Source organism: Coptis chinensis, chromosome 5 (assembly GCF_015680905.1).
Source record: "Coptis chinensis isolate HL-2020 chromosome 5, ASM1568090v1, whole genome shotgun sequence".
NCBI classification, from domain to species: Eukaryota; Viridiplantae; Streptophyta; class Magnoliopsida; order Ranunculales; family Ranunculaceae; genus Coptis; species Coptis chinensis.
Genome location: NC_141460.1, coordinates 1,409,136 through 1,424,087, shown reverse-complemented (window position 1 = coordinate 1,424,087; position 14,952 = coordinate 1,409,136). Strand labels below are relative to the sequence as shown.

Below are 14,952 nucleotides of genomic sequence, written 5' to 3'. Positions count from 1 at the left end.
TAATGGGTTATCAAAATGCAAGGTATTTAAATAGGCAATTATTTGTTACCTGTATGATCTTGACTTTTACAGTCAACTCTTACATGTATTCTCTACAGTGTATGCCCCCCCCCCCCCAAGTCTTCAACCTCATCATTTCTTCCTACGATACCACATCCAACAACATCAAATGGTCCTTCAACATCGCATCACCAAAATGCAGGGTATACGCCTGTTCTTATCGAAACATTGATCATTATTTGCATTTTCGTCTAATTTGCTGACGCGTTAACCTTCATCTACTTTGCTGACACATTTGCTATTGTGTAGACAACAACAATATGATAGAAATGATGACATGACAGACGATGAAGATGATGTACTTCCTTCTAATGTTCTTAACCGTCCAATTGAACAAGGACGTCACTCTTTAGGGGAAATGAATGTTCGTGTCCTTTTACGCCATGCACTTCATTGGAAAGACTTAACGGTTGAGTAGATCGCCGCTAGCAAATCCTCGGTTTGGGACTTGTTGTTTGCAAGGAAAATACAAATGCCTCCATTGCAAACATTGCCCGCTGCCCTCAAAGCTTTGTAACGAGGGAGATGATCGCAAGTCAAAGTCTTTTCGAAAAGTACGTAAGACAATACAATCAGCGCTTGCATTTACAAGTCTAGGTGCCGATGAACGTGTCTTTGTTGGTCGAGGTCCACGACCTTTCACTATACATGGAGAATCGCGCAAGCATCAGAGCTCTTATTCCCGATCCGTGGGGCAGTGCAACATCCTCTCAACTCTATATTTATGATCCAAGTGCAAAGATTGATATTCGCACCTTCGAATCCTAACTGATGTAGATGTTCTTAGAATCCTCGCATCTAAACTATACTCCAATATAACCGTTTCTCTGACACTTTCCTACATGCATATGAGGTTCTTAGATCGGCTTCTGTTGGGAATGAAAATCTCAACATCCATGCTTATTTACATTACAGTGCGGCCACTGACAGGCGCCGCTACAACTTGCCATCAGCTGATGAAATTGCGGTTATTTTACCCGGAGATGGCAGTGAGTGGGACAGTATGCGAGACATTGTGATTTATCTTAAAGGGGGAATTGAATTTGTTCATATCAGTGAATGTCATCCAGCATACTTACCTTTGCACTATGTGTTAATGTTTCCTCGTGGAGAGCTTGGGTGGTCACCAGATTTGAGGCGTTCGGACCCCTCAACTTCAACCACCACTGCTGACCGCCTCACACAGATGGACTTCTATTCTTATCTGCTGTTTCAGCGCCCCAATGAATATTCTTCTATTCTGCGAGGGAAAAAACTATTTCAGGAATTCTTAGTTGATGCATGGGCTGCCACTGAATAGAATAGATTACGGTACTACATATTTAGGCAAGATGTACTTCGTGCTGAATTATATCAAAATCTCACTGATGTCCCAGCAGAAACCTTAAATCCAGATCAAGTTGGAAGGCACGTTGTTCTACCAGCATCATACGTCGGCAGTCCAAGGCATATGTTTGAGATATTCCAGGACTCAATGGATATAACTCGATTCAACAACCATCCAGATATATTCCTCACCATGACTGCGAACCCACATTGGGAGGAAGTTATTAAGGCCTTGCGTAAGAACTAAACCAAGCATCGATCGACCGGAAGTGGTAGCCCGCGGTATTTGAACTAAAGCGAAGAGCCTTAATGAGAGAGATCGAGACAAGGGGTGTGCTTGGTATTGCTGTTGCACATGTTTACACAATTGAATTTCAGAAACGTGGTCTACCACATATATGCACTTTATATATCTTCGACATCAAGACAAGATTCGGTGCCCGCTTCAGTTGACCGCATTGTTTCTTTGAATTTCCGATCCAGATATCGAACCTGAATTGTTTCAAGACTTTGTTATCAAATGTATGGTTCATGGGCCATGTGGCTTAAAAATTCAAGTTGTCCATGTATGGTAAATAGGCGTTACAAAAAAGTCAATATCCCGTGCTTTCGAAAATGTTACTTAACCATGGATAATAATCGATATCCTATCTATATCGCCGCCGTGATTAACCGGCAAGAAATATAATGTTAGAGGGCATGAAGTTGATAATAGAGATGTTGTTCCATACAATCCTTATCTTTTAAGATGTTCGATTGCCATATTAATGTCGAAGTTTGTGCCGGGATACGTTGTGTCAAATACATTCACAAGTACATATTCAAAGGACACGACAGGACAACAGTGGTGTTCAATGACTTGGATGAGATACAACAATATTTAGATGCACGATATATCGGGCCCCGAAGCGGTTTGGAGGTTGTTCGGTTTCTTCACCAAGAGAAGCCGGCTGTTGTGAGATTGGCACTTCATCTCCCTGGAATGCACCGAGTAGTTTACAATCCTAATGAATCAACGGATACTATTCTCTTAAGGGCTCAGCAACAAAAGTCAACTCTAACTGCATTTTTTGAGCGGTGTGCTTCAGATCCTGATGCACGAGGGCTTACATATCAAGAATTTCCAGAACATTATGTTTGGAGTAAAAGGTGGCATAGATGGACAAAAAGACTCAAGCACCGCTATTGGCAGAATGTACTTTGCAAGTCCTAACTCGGTGAGCGGTTTTATTTCGCGGTTACTTTAATCTGTTGTAAAAGGTCCCAGTGATCCTTTGATGATCTAAAGAGAATTGAAATGGTCCTCCGCCGTACTTTCAAAGAAGCGTGTGTTATCGTGGACTTCTTGAAGACGACGGCCGAATGGGTGCAATGTTTACAAGAGGCTGCAATCATGCAAACCGGGTATCAACTTGGCGTTGACTTTTTCAGACTATTCTCACGGAGTGTAATCCGTGCAACCCGAAGCCTTATGGAATGAATTTTTGCGAAAGCATTTGTGATGATCTCCCATACAAGCTTCAAACCATGTTCTTCATTCCTCATCCTACAGATGACCAGGTACAAGATTATGGCTTATTTCTCCTAAATGATATTCTCTACGAGTCAGGTGGTCAAACTCTTGCTCATTTTCCTACAATGCCGCTCCCAATTAGAAATTGGAGCTTGGTTGTTGGGAACAGACTTATATGGGAGCAAAGGCAATTTCAGTTTGACCCATACAATGAAGAGGCACATGCCAATGCCATCCACTTAAATGATGAGCAACACTTTGCATATAGTGAAGTGACAGATTCAAGTAGCTCTCACACAACAAATGACTAACTATTTTTTCTTGAATGGAGCAGCCGCACGCCGGGGAAAAACTTTTGTTTACAACACCATTGCTGCTACGTGTCGTACTCAAGGACACATTGCTATTATGGTGGCTTCATCCGGAATAGCTTCTTTACTATTGGCAGGTGGTCGGACTGCTCACTCAACCTTTTGTATCCCATTAGATATTATGGATAACTCTGTATGTGGGTTCAGTAAGCGTTCACCACAAGCTGATTTATTCAGACAAGCTAACCTAATCATATGGGATGAGGTCCCGATGCAAAACAAGTTTTGTTTGGAAGCTGTTGATCGCACATTTCGTGATATTCGAGACAATGACAACCCATTCGGGGGAATCACTGTTGTTCTTGGTGGTGACTTTCGCCAATGCTTGCCAGTTATACCCAGAGGGTCCCGAGAGCAAATTGTTCGTGCTTCCTTGCGATGCTCTTTTCTTTGGAATCACGTCAATGTTCTCACCCTGGTACAGAACATGCGATTAGAGAGTGGCACTTATGAGAATTTACTTTTTGCAGAGTTCTTAACAAAGGTACGAACATTCATGTCCTAATTTATAATATTCCTCTATTAGAATTCTCATAATATTCTATTTCACATTTTATCTCATCAGGTTGGAAACGATCCTGAAGCGGTTATTGAGCTACCCTCAACGATCCATTATTGCACACATCTTCGAGGACTGATTTACGCTACTTATCCTAATTTGGATGATACTTCTACTTGTCACCCCCGACTATTTAACCGAAAGCGGACAATTCTTTTGCGAGGAATGATGATGTCAATGCCATTAATGCAGCAGCTTTTACGTGATGTTCCGTGAGAAACTAGGACTTTTCTCGGCAGCGACAAGTTGGATGAGGCAGATGCAAATAATCCTAGAAATATTAATCAAGATCCAAATGAGTACCTAAACTCACTTGATCCCACGGTCCGCCACCATTTCGACTCAATCTAAAAGAGGGTTGTCCAATAATGTTGTTGCAATAATATTGCCCCGTGAGATGGGTTATGCAACGGGACTCGCTTTGATGGTGTTGCAATGTCAACCACACGTTATCCGGGCGAGAATTCTTACGGTGAAAAATCAGGTAACCGTATTTATTCCAAGGATCTCTTTGTCACCATCCTCTTCAGATTTTCCTTTCAATATGACAAGAAGACAATTTCCTATCCGTTTGGCATATTCCATGACTATAAATAAATCACAAGGACAATCCGTGAAGTTTGTGGGAATCGATCTTGAATGAAGTTTTCAGCCATGGCCAGTTATATGTGGCATTATCCAGGTGCACTTCCGCAGCCCGCATAAGTATTCTTCTACCTCCAAACGCTGAAAAGCTTACTACAAATGTCGTATACCCTGAAGTCTTGCTTTAAGTATTTGTCAGGTCAGTGCATACGTAGTTTCTTTTCCTTATTATTAGTTTTATTTTATTTTCATGGTTGTTTACATTTACTTATTCAACAAGTCGATCTATTTGCACTCACTTTATTATTAATTCTTTTTTCCTTCTTATGTATTAAAGCAATCCAACCAACCAAATGTGGATAAGGGCAAGCGCCCAATGCACCCGTCAATAAAGACGTATTTATATTCCCCCACAAGATAGGCTGATTCTTCAACCACCTCATGGCTTCTAGGTGTTACTTTAGTTACCTCATGGGTTACTATATGTACAACATTGTTTTCTTGCATTGCAATTACGTCTATTATTTATTTATTTTATCTTTCATAATTGTTCAGTGCCCAACGGATAACATTCCTCCGTCTCTTCTACTGTCGTTTGGCGCTCAGGTAAGAATTTAATTGAACTTTCGCTATTAATATTGTCGAGCGTTTTATTCTACCGTTGTCTTGCTTTAAACTTTGTATACCCTTAATTCTTAATATTATTGTTTGTCAAGTTCAAAATGCTCTGGCCTGAATCAAACTAATTACATCTTGGAACTTCAAGATTAATGCGTAATTACCATGTAATGGCCGATGAAATGAGGAAGAGCAAGCACTCTAGAAGGATCGAGGTACTGTTCACTTAGATCATATATAGTGGAATGACAAAAGCCCAAGTCTTAGAAGCTCATGATAAAGAGCTTAGGTTGGTGTAGCAGGATCAAATTATGGAACGAACCAAAGACAAAAAGAATGCTTTGGAAGCTTATGTCTATGACATGCGTAATAAGGTATACCATTGTAGTAAACAATGTCTGGAAGCTTGATTTAGAAAATAGGACAAAGTGGTCATATAATTGAATTGAAGAACTTAACATAAATAATATTATTTAACACTGCATTACAGCGCTTACATGTGAGTTTCTTTTCACGTTAGATGTCATTTTGTTATAGTGGACAAAGTGGACAAGAAGACAATTTCCGATCTGTTTGGCTTATTCCGTGACTATAAATAAATCACAAGGACAATCCGTGAAGTTTGTGGGCATCGATCTTCGAACTGAAGTTTTTAGCCATTGCCAGTTATATGTGCCATTATCAAGGTGCACTTCCGCAGCCCGCATAAGTATTCTTCTACCTCCAAACTTACGACAAATGTTGTATATCCTGAAGTCTTGCTTTAAGCATTTCTCAGGTCAGTGCATAAGTAGTTTCTTTTCCTACTTATTAGTTTTATTTTCTTTTCATGGTTGTTTAAAGTTACTTATTCAGCTACTAATTTTTCCTCTGAACCAGTTGAGATATTCTTAAAAAGGATGACCTACTTAGGCAACGAGTAGATGAAATTGCTGGAAACATCTATGCAATTATGGGACTGTATTGTGTATCAAGTAAGTTTGGAGGGCATCATACTTTACACTCTTCAAGAACCGTTTCTACTCGTGTTTTGGATCGCGAGAATGTCATTCAAGATTAACACTCTTGAATGATTTGGTGAAGGAGCCTTCAATTGATGTTGATTTCAAGTTTACATACCGGTTGAGAGTTGACGTACTTTTGCTCATTAGGGATGGTGTTCTTTAGTGGCTTGGTAGCTATATCGTGATTTCACAATGCATGGTACTTTTTGTTTTCCTCGGTTTAGTTTTATTCTTTCATGTTTTTTTTTTAGTTTCTTTATTCATATGTATACACAATTTAATGGTTGTGTGTATGGTTTAACACTTTAACATGACCAGAAATGAAATCTCGATAACAATCTCATTTTTGAGTTGCTACCAACTTTTAGGTAACTTTTGGACTAATTTGATTGTTCACTTTTGTCTTTATCTATTTTAATTGGCAATTTTTTCAGTATAAATGGAGGCTTTACTCGCAAGTGTTGTGCTTTTTACTTCTTTTCTGGTTTTGTCCCACTAAAAATTACCTTGTTTCACCCTTCACAATCTAAAGATTTATTGGTCCGGTCATTATGAAAACTCTCATTTTTAAGGAAAAAAGGCACCTGCTGGTTTGTGTTGGTGTCAGTTTAGGTGTCATACACACCACGACATAGACACGAACACACACGCCATACATTTTAATATGTACATATCTCATCGTTATCACCACCAAATTGGTGTGTGAGTGTGGAGATGTAAGACCTAGAGACAAAACATATCTATGCAGTGTGTTATATCTACTAATTTAAATTGTTGAAATGGTCATAACCTCTATGTTTTCAAATGTACAACAGATTTTGCCCGGTGACAACCGACTTGAAGCATCTTAGTCCACTTCAAGAAAGGAACGAGAAGAGTTGTTGTTTATGTTGTGACAATGCTTACAGTCAAATTGTAGTATTTATACGATGGTTTGCAGCCCTTGTTGATTATCTAATTTAGATTTGAAGAACTCAATTATATTGGTGCTATGCACTCACAATTACGGATAAGTACAGTGATTTACACTTTCTGCTTTAGATCGTGAGATGACATCTTCTCGCCCATCACTCCTGATTCACCGTCTTCATCCATGTTCGAGGTACGCCATTGTTTTGTGGATGGATACATGCTTAGCTACTGGTTTGCTTCCTTGAACCATCATATACTTGCCTCCTTATTTTACACTTGAAATTTTCACAGCCAATGATTCCATTAATTTAGTCCAAAATCATTTCAAGTCTCCATCAACAAAAATAATCAAGACTACCCACAACTCAAGATAAGTGATTAATGTCCACCAGCCTAGAGGTTCATGCATGGATGGCTTGGTTGGGTTGTTGAAGAGGTCTCGATTTGGGAATAGTGTGTTCTCCGGTTCCAAGTTTCAACCATGCTGCCAATGTTTTTGAGACGGAAATTTCATGCTAATGCTACAATCTCTTTATAGCCACATTTTGAATTTCTCATGATGATGATCCCGATGTCCCTTTGGTTTTGGTTTCGGATGTTAGAAGTCACTTTGTATGGTGCAATTTACCCCAATGCGGGAAATTTTCGATTGGATTGTCTTTGCCGTCGTGATGAAAAGCTTCCTTAGTATTCATATTCACACATGCCTTAGTTTCCTTTGAAGAGGCACTAGAATCTTTTATTATTATTATTATTTTATGGTGAAAAATGCCTAGAATGAAGTTGGTTTTTGGTTTGAACTATGAGACTTGACAGGTTCTATTTTCATTCATACCCACAATAGGTATGAACATTGATTGTTCATATCTACCCATGCTGAACGTCAGCTATGAACATTGATTGTGGCTATGAAAACATGAATCCAAAACAGATATGAACAATAAATGTTCACACCCGAAACAGATATGAACATTGATTGTTCATACCTAAAGAAGGTATGAACAATCCGTGTTCATACCAAAAAAAAAACATGAATCCATAACAAATATGAACATTGATTGTTCATACCCAAAATATATATGAACAATAAATGTTCATACCCAAAACAGACATGAACATTGATTGTTCATACCCAAAACATATATGAACATTGATTGTTCATTTTTCGGGGTAGCATCGCAGGCGCGTCGTGGGCCGTAGGCACGGGCATACCCTTTTGTATACAAGTCCATTTAACTTCTTTAACCATCCCTGATACGTTTCACTTAAACATGACGTGCACTTCATTTCAGGCTTTCTAATTCCATTGTCTTTTCTCCTTCAAGTTCTTGTAATCTTTAAGTCTGTTTAAAAGCACAATCCAAAGTCGTCTTTTCCTACACACTTTACTCGCTAATAAGCCCATAAGGAATATTTGTCGTTGGAAAGCATGGGGTGTGTGACCATTTCTTCATATATTTTATCACATATATAACTTCTCAATCAACTATATAGTTGTTCTTCATCAACTGCTTATTAAAACAGATATGAACAATAACTGTTCATACTCCAAATTATGAACATTAGCTATGAACTATGTTGCACGAACACGGATGCGGATGCGGACACTGACGCAGACGCAGACACTGACGCGGTGACTCGGTTATATCTCAAAAAAGTAGGACGTGGACGCGGCAAAGGACGCGGAAATTAATTAATATTTATAATTTTATTTTATATAAATTAAACATTAAAAACTTAATTAAATGTATCAACATTCATAAATTCAAAACTATTTAAGATAAATAGCCACAAAATTAAGTTTAATATTTCCTAATCAAACTTTAAAAAAATGTTATAAGTCTTAACAAAACAAAAAAAATGAAAAAATTGAGTTTTTTAGTATTATTTTGATTTTTTTTTTTTTTAGGTCAAAATCCGCATCCTGACTGTGTCTTGACCCGTGTCCTGACCATGTTGACCACGTCCGACGGGCGTCCATGCTACGTCCGTGTCCGCGTCCGTGTCAGACACAGACACAACCTATTAGGAGGTGCGTCCATGCTTTAGAGGCTATGAACAATAGGTATGAACAATAAATGTTCACACCCAAAAAAAACATGAACCCAAAACAGACATGAACATTGATTGTTCATATCCAAAACATATATGAACAATAAATATTCATACCCAAAACATATATGTACATTGATTGTTCATTTTTCAGGGTAGCGCCGCAGGCGCGTCGAGGTCTCGTGGACCGTAGGCGCGGGCATAACTTCAAAGATTGGTGGACGTTTTTCTTTGATAACACGAGGTCACATTTTCAAATAAAAAATATAATAAAATAAGATAGGACAAATTTGCGGTAGACACACCTGGGCACCCTAAGGCTAAACAAAGATCAGTTGGTCATGGTACCAAATAGGGGTGTTCATGGGTCGGTTTTTTTATTGGTTTCGAAGTTGCATTCTATTTTTAATGGTTCCTATCAGGTTTGGTTATTTTATTTTATTTTTAAGAAAACCCGAAACTATACCCATTAATTAAGTTGGTTTCGATTTTTTCTTGGGTTATATATTATTATTACTAAAATTACGTTTTTAATTACGTAACAGATATAAAAGTTAGTTTTTAGTGCGACAATAACACTTATAATGGTCATAAATTCGATAATCTTTGAATTTTTTAGAAAAACTTTAAGTACAACTCATAAATTGTGCGTACGCATGTATTAATTTCCATTTTAAATCGAACAAGAGTACATTATACTATACATATATACATATGATCTATATAAATATATATTATACACTAAATTTTAACATATACAGTGTATTAATTAATTCCGGTTCGGTTTTAATTCCGTTATTAACATTTTTAAACCCATAACCGCTTATAAACGGTTCTAATTCGATTCGGTTTAGGGTAATTAGATACCCATACACACTCTAGCTCCCAAACATATATAGGATACTCACAAAGTAATATTTTCTTTGCTTGGGATTAAGAAGAGATAATCAAAAGCTCCTGCACATAACTGCAAAGTTTGGTGGACGTTTCTGTTTTGTAGCAAGTGGACACATTTTAAAACAATGGAATTGAAAATTAAGAAATGAGATATGACAAAGTTCTAGTAAACACACCTGGGCAACCAATGGATAGACAAAGATTGATATGTGTACCACATACTTAATGGTTATGAACAATAGGTATGAACAAAATAGATATGAACAATAAATGTTCACACCCAAAACAGATATGAACATTGATTGTTCATATCTATTGTTCATACCCAAAAAAAAACATGAACCCAAAACAAATATGAACATTGATTGTTCATACCCAAAACATATATGAATAATAAATGTTCATACCCAAAAACAGGACGTTAACATTGATTATTCAGACCAAAACATATATGAACAATAAATATTCATACCCAAAACATATATGAACATGATTGTTCATTTTTCAGATAGCGCTGCAGGCGCGGCGAGGTCTCGTGGGCCGTAGTCACGGGCATACCCTAGTATTATATATAGCGTGTAAGTCTGTAATAGGATCACTTCCAAATGATTATAAAATTTTTTTATGAACGTAGTAGTTTTCTTAATAAGAGTAGTTCATAAAGCTGCAACCACTTCCTGGTACTTTGTTACTAAGGACAAATGCACGTGTCCATCATGAGAAATACCCTCGTTTGCCCGGCCGTTTATTCCAGAATTCATTTTCTCATAAAATGCAAATAACAACACGAGCAATTAAAAAATGTCACCTACCTTCTTGCTTAAGGCATGGCCCAAAATATCGCCCAGATATCCGATATCTCGCCGATATATTTCGGTAAATTGGTACACCGATATCGATATTTCCGACATATATCCACCGAATATTGAACTCCTTTTTTTCCGAGATATATTGGAATTTCCGATATGAAAGTTTATATCGCCGATATAATCGATATTTCCGAGATAATCGATATATATCAGTTGACTTTTTGACCAATTGTTAATAACTTAATATTGAAATTTCCGAAATATCCGATATATCCGAGATATATCGGCGAGATATCCGAGATATATCGGTGAGATATCCGATATTTTAGAAACTTTTGACTGGTCACCAAAAAAACCGAGATATCCGATATATCTGATATATCTCGGCTTTTGGGTACACCGATATATTAACCGATATCGAAATTTTGGGCCTTGGTTTAAGGCAGATGTGCACAAGTTGATTGTACATTGTGATGTGACTATGTGAGGTAATAACCTTTTTCATTTTTCTTTTAATGATATGATATAACAACAAGGCCTGGATGCAGTTCTGAAGAACTGAAGATGTGGTTAGTTACAATGCCCAAAATTTCGATATCGTTTAATATATCGGTGTACCCAAAAACTGAGATATATCGGATATATCGGATATCTCGGTTTTTTTGACGACTCATCAAAGTTTCTAAAATATCGGATATCTCACCGATATATCTCGGATATCTCGCCGATATATCTCGGATATATCGGATATTTCAGAAATTTCAATATTAAATTATTAACAATTGGTCAAAAAGTCAACTGATATATATCGATTATCTCAGAAATATTGATTATATCGGCGATATAAACTTTCATATCGGAAATTTCGATATATCTCGGAAAAAAAGGGATTCAATATTCGGTGGATATATGTCAGAAATATCGATATCGGTATACCAATTTACCGAGATATATCGGCGAGATATCGGATATCTCGGTGATATTTTGGGCCATGGTTAGTTATGCCTAAGTGCAGAACTCAATACACAGTGAGGGTTCACGAGTAACCTTTGGTTTTGGAAAGAGTCTAAAAGCATTCCCAATCATAGTTCGGGATTTCGGAATTCTCGGAAGTCCGATAAATTCAAAAACCGAAATCTATTAAATTTCGATCTTATTATATTTTGAATTTTGAATTTTTTCGGAATTTCGGATATTTCGACTCTATATTCGGAATTCCGGTTTTTTAGAAAACTGAAATTCTGAGCGGAATTCCGGAGTTTCGTTCGGAATCACGAACTATGAAGCAAGTGAAAAAGAAGGGATTCCGTCTCGTGTGTTTTTTTAAAATTTTTTTTTTTTTTTTTCGGACGGAATATTTCATTCCGTCTCGCATGATTTTTCGGTGTTTTTTTAAAAATTTCAAACAGAATGTTTCATTACGTCTTGAGTGTTTTTTCGATTTTTACGTCCAGACGGAATCTAACATCCCGTCGGAGATTATTTTTCACCTTTGCATTGGACAGTTTCACCTTACTTTTCACTAAAATAGTGATAATAGGGAAAAATACGGTCTATGTAGAGGTGATAAGAGGAGAAAATATTTACTTGCAGATGGAATAACATTTTGGTAATAACAACTTTGAGGTGTTTGTACTGGTAGCTACAGTTTAGCTATCACTTATGCATGAATTTGTACAAAGATATCAAAGCTCGGATCATCATACAATGTACTTTTTCTTGTTTTTTTTCGGTAAATATCAGACATCAGACAATGTAGTTAAAACACGTGGAAAACTCTGTATAACAGCCTCACTCAATTTTGTTGATTGATTGATTGCAAGTAATAACTTTTTAGAAGCTTCCCAAGTCCAGTTAAACCGAACTTTGCTTTTTCAATTTCAGTCGCCTAGGATCTCTACGAAAATGACTTGTGACGTGATTATATACAACAAATGGGAAATTGTAGGGAATAGTCCAATATTAAAAGCAAATACATAATACCGAAAAAATGAAGAACAAATGCGTAAATCACCAGTTCACCACCCGCATGGTTCACTCTAAAGTCCAAACTCAAAATAAGTATGGTGAGTCCAAAACCTACTTCCCATGTTAACTCTGATTATCCAATGCTCAAAATATTTACACAAAACTCATTTTCTTTCTCAAATTTAAGACTATTTAAATTTTTTTTTTTTTTTAGCAAGCCTGTTTTAAATGAGATCAACAACTCTTTGATGCTGGCGGGGTTCGATCATCAGACCTCTGGTATCATCACCCAAAGATTCAGTGGTGCACAAAACTTTAGCCGTACAAGCAGACTTCACAGATCAAGATGGTGCATACTTCTAAGTTCAACACCTAATTATCTTTCTAATAGAAAATAAATTTGTTGTATAAGTATATCATATATGTCGCTGAACTAGATACTTGATTTATCAATGATGATATATATATGTGGCGACTTTGTAATTTGTTGTGTTTTTTTTTTTTTTGACAAGACCATTTTAAATGAGACCAGTAACTCTTTGACACCCAAAGGTTATTTTACCAACTTTGTTAGTTTGCTAGTGTTGATGTAATTTCAAATCTTTAATTTCATGATGATTGTTGCGGTGCTCATGGGTGTTGGAGATTGTAAACACAACATATATTCATAACTTTGATAAGTAGCACTTTACTTTCTTTTCATTTTTTGAAATGGTTATGGGTTCAGGCAGACTCCTACCTGTTGATTAAACTTCAAAGAGTTACATACCTCCCCAAGATATGATCATTAGAGGGAGAATCCTGACTACAATAATAATAGGCTCGAAGCCTTACAATCATGAGAAACTCATGAAAATAACCCACTCGGGTACATACACAAAGACTTAACAACATAAAAACATCTAATGTCTGCCGCCAAACAAAAGTTTATCCTTTAAGACCGGGTGATCATTCCTTAGGTGTTTCTGTGCGTGCTCGAAGTTATAGAAAAAGGTCCCACATTCACCGCAAGTGTATGTTAGACCAAGAGTATCATCCGAAATTTCCTCGATATATCCATCAAGGTTTTTACCTTTATATATTTTACCTTGGAAGCTTGCTTAATCATAGCTAAGGTAGAACTAATAATGAAATATTATGCAATAAGATTCACACATTCGTGGTCTGGGTACTAACTTGCATGACTACACCTAAAAAAAAAACTTGCACGAGTAGTATGCCTTCCTATTAGAATATGTCCTATATGTAGAGTCCTACGTTTCTATAAGTATGGACATCTATATCTAGTAGTTTCTATTATCATGTTTTAGGTTACTTCACACCCAAGGTAGGTTAGTATAAATATGTAACTCTGGGTAGAGAACAATAACTCAATCACTCTAACCCTATTATTCTAGCCTCCTCTCTTATCAATTCTTCTTATTCTTGGTTTTCATTAGAACAATGTCACAACTCTCCTAGTATCACCACTAATATGGAATTCTATGCTTCCTAATAATGCAATTGCTTCTACGTACGCATTAATCATTTTCCTAATTAACTAATTCAATTGCAGTACTTAGACGGTAGACTACTTGTTGATCAAGATCAAGTATTTTTTTTCTTTCCCTTTTTTTTGGGTAAAGGGTGTCAAAGATGTTTTAATGGATATTTTTGATAATGTTTATTGATGTTTCTAGTAGTATATATACATGAATACATAGACATATCTAGGAAAAGATAATATACTTACTAAGATTACAATATACTTGCTAATACTAAACACAGTAACAAATTGTTACTCTAACCCCCCCCCCTCAAGTTGGTGCTTGGATATCGCACATGCTCAACTTGAAAAGAGTAAGCGCGCCCCGCACTCTTGTCTTGACGAACCTCTAGGTAGTTGAGAGCGGCTTCGCTTTTGATATATACCTAGACAAGGCTTTTTCCCCCAGCCTTTGTCTTGATTTAACCTCCGGTGGTTGAGCATGCCCAATGCTCGACTTTGCTGGCCAAAGGGAATCCCTTCTACCTTATTTCAGCACCCCCTCAAGTTGGTGTGTGGATATCGCACATACCAACTTGACAAGAGAATCACTAAACACCTTGCTAGTCACTGCTTTAGTAAGGACATCTGCTAGTTGGTCTTCAGACTTTACAAATGGAAAAGTAATAATTCCAGCTTCAAGTTTTTCTTTGATAAAATGTCTATCAACCTTCACATGCTTCGTCCGATCATGTTGAACAGGATTATGAGCTATCTCAATAGCTGACGTATTGTCACAATATAGATTCATTT

The 14,952-nt window shown here is 37.0% G+C and overlaps 1 protein-coding gene across 1 annotated transcript; it reads left to right on the top strand.

Annotated features, from left to right (window-relative positions):
- The first annotated feature begins 2,862 nt into the window (after positions 1 to 2,862).
- On the top strand, positions 2,863 to 4,045 carry LOC147496205 (uncharacterized). The gene is made up of 3 exons (XM_086561231.1): positions 2,863 to 3,184; positions 3,234 to 3,754; positions 3,836 to 4,045. Exons 1-3 carry the CDS (start codon positions 2,863 to 2,865, stop codon positions 4,043 to 4,045), a joined length of 1,053 nt encoding a protein of 350 aa, XP_086417357.1.
- Positions 4,046 to 14,952: the final 10,907 nt, after the last annotated feature.

Coding starts and splice junctions, on each gene's coding strand:
- LOC147496205 (XM_086561231.1), top strand. CDS start 2,863: ATGAATTTTTGCGAAAGCATTTGTGATGATCTCCCATACAAGCTTCAA. Junction 3,185..3,233: donor TAGTGAAGTGACAGATTCAA/GTAGCTCTCACA, acceptor TGAATGGAGCAG/CCGCACGCCGGGGAAAAACT. Junction 3,755..3,835: donor TTGCAGAGTTCTTAACAAAG/GTACGAACATTC, acceptor TTATCTCATCAG/GTTGGAAACGATCCTGAAGC.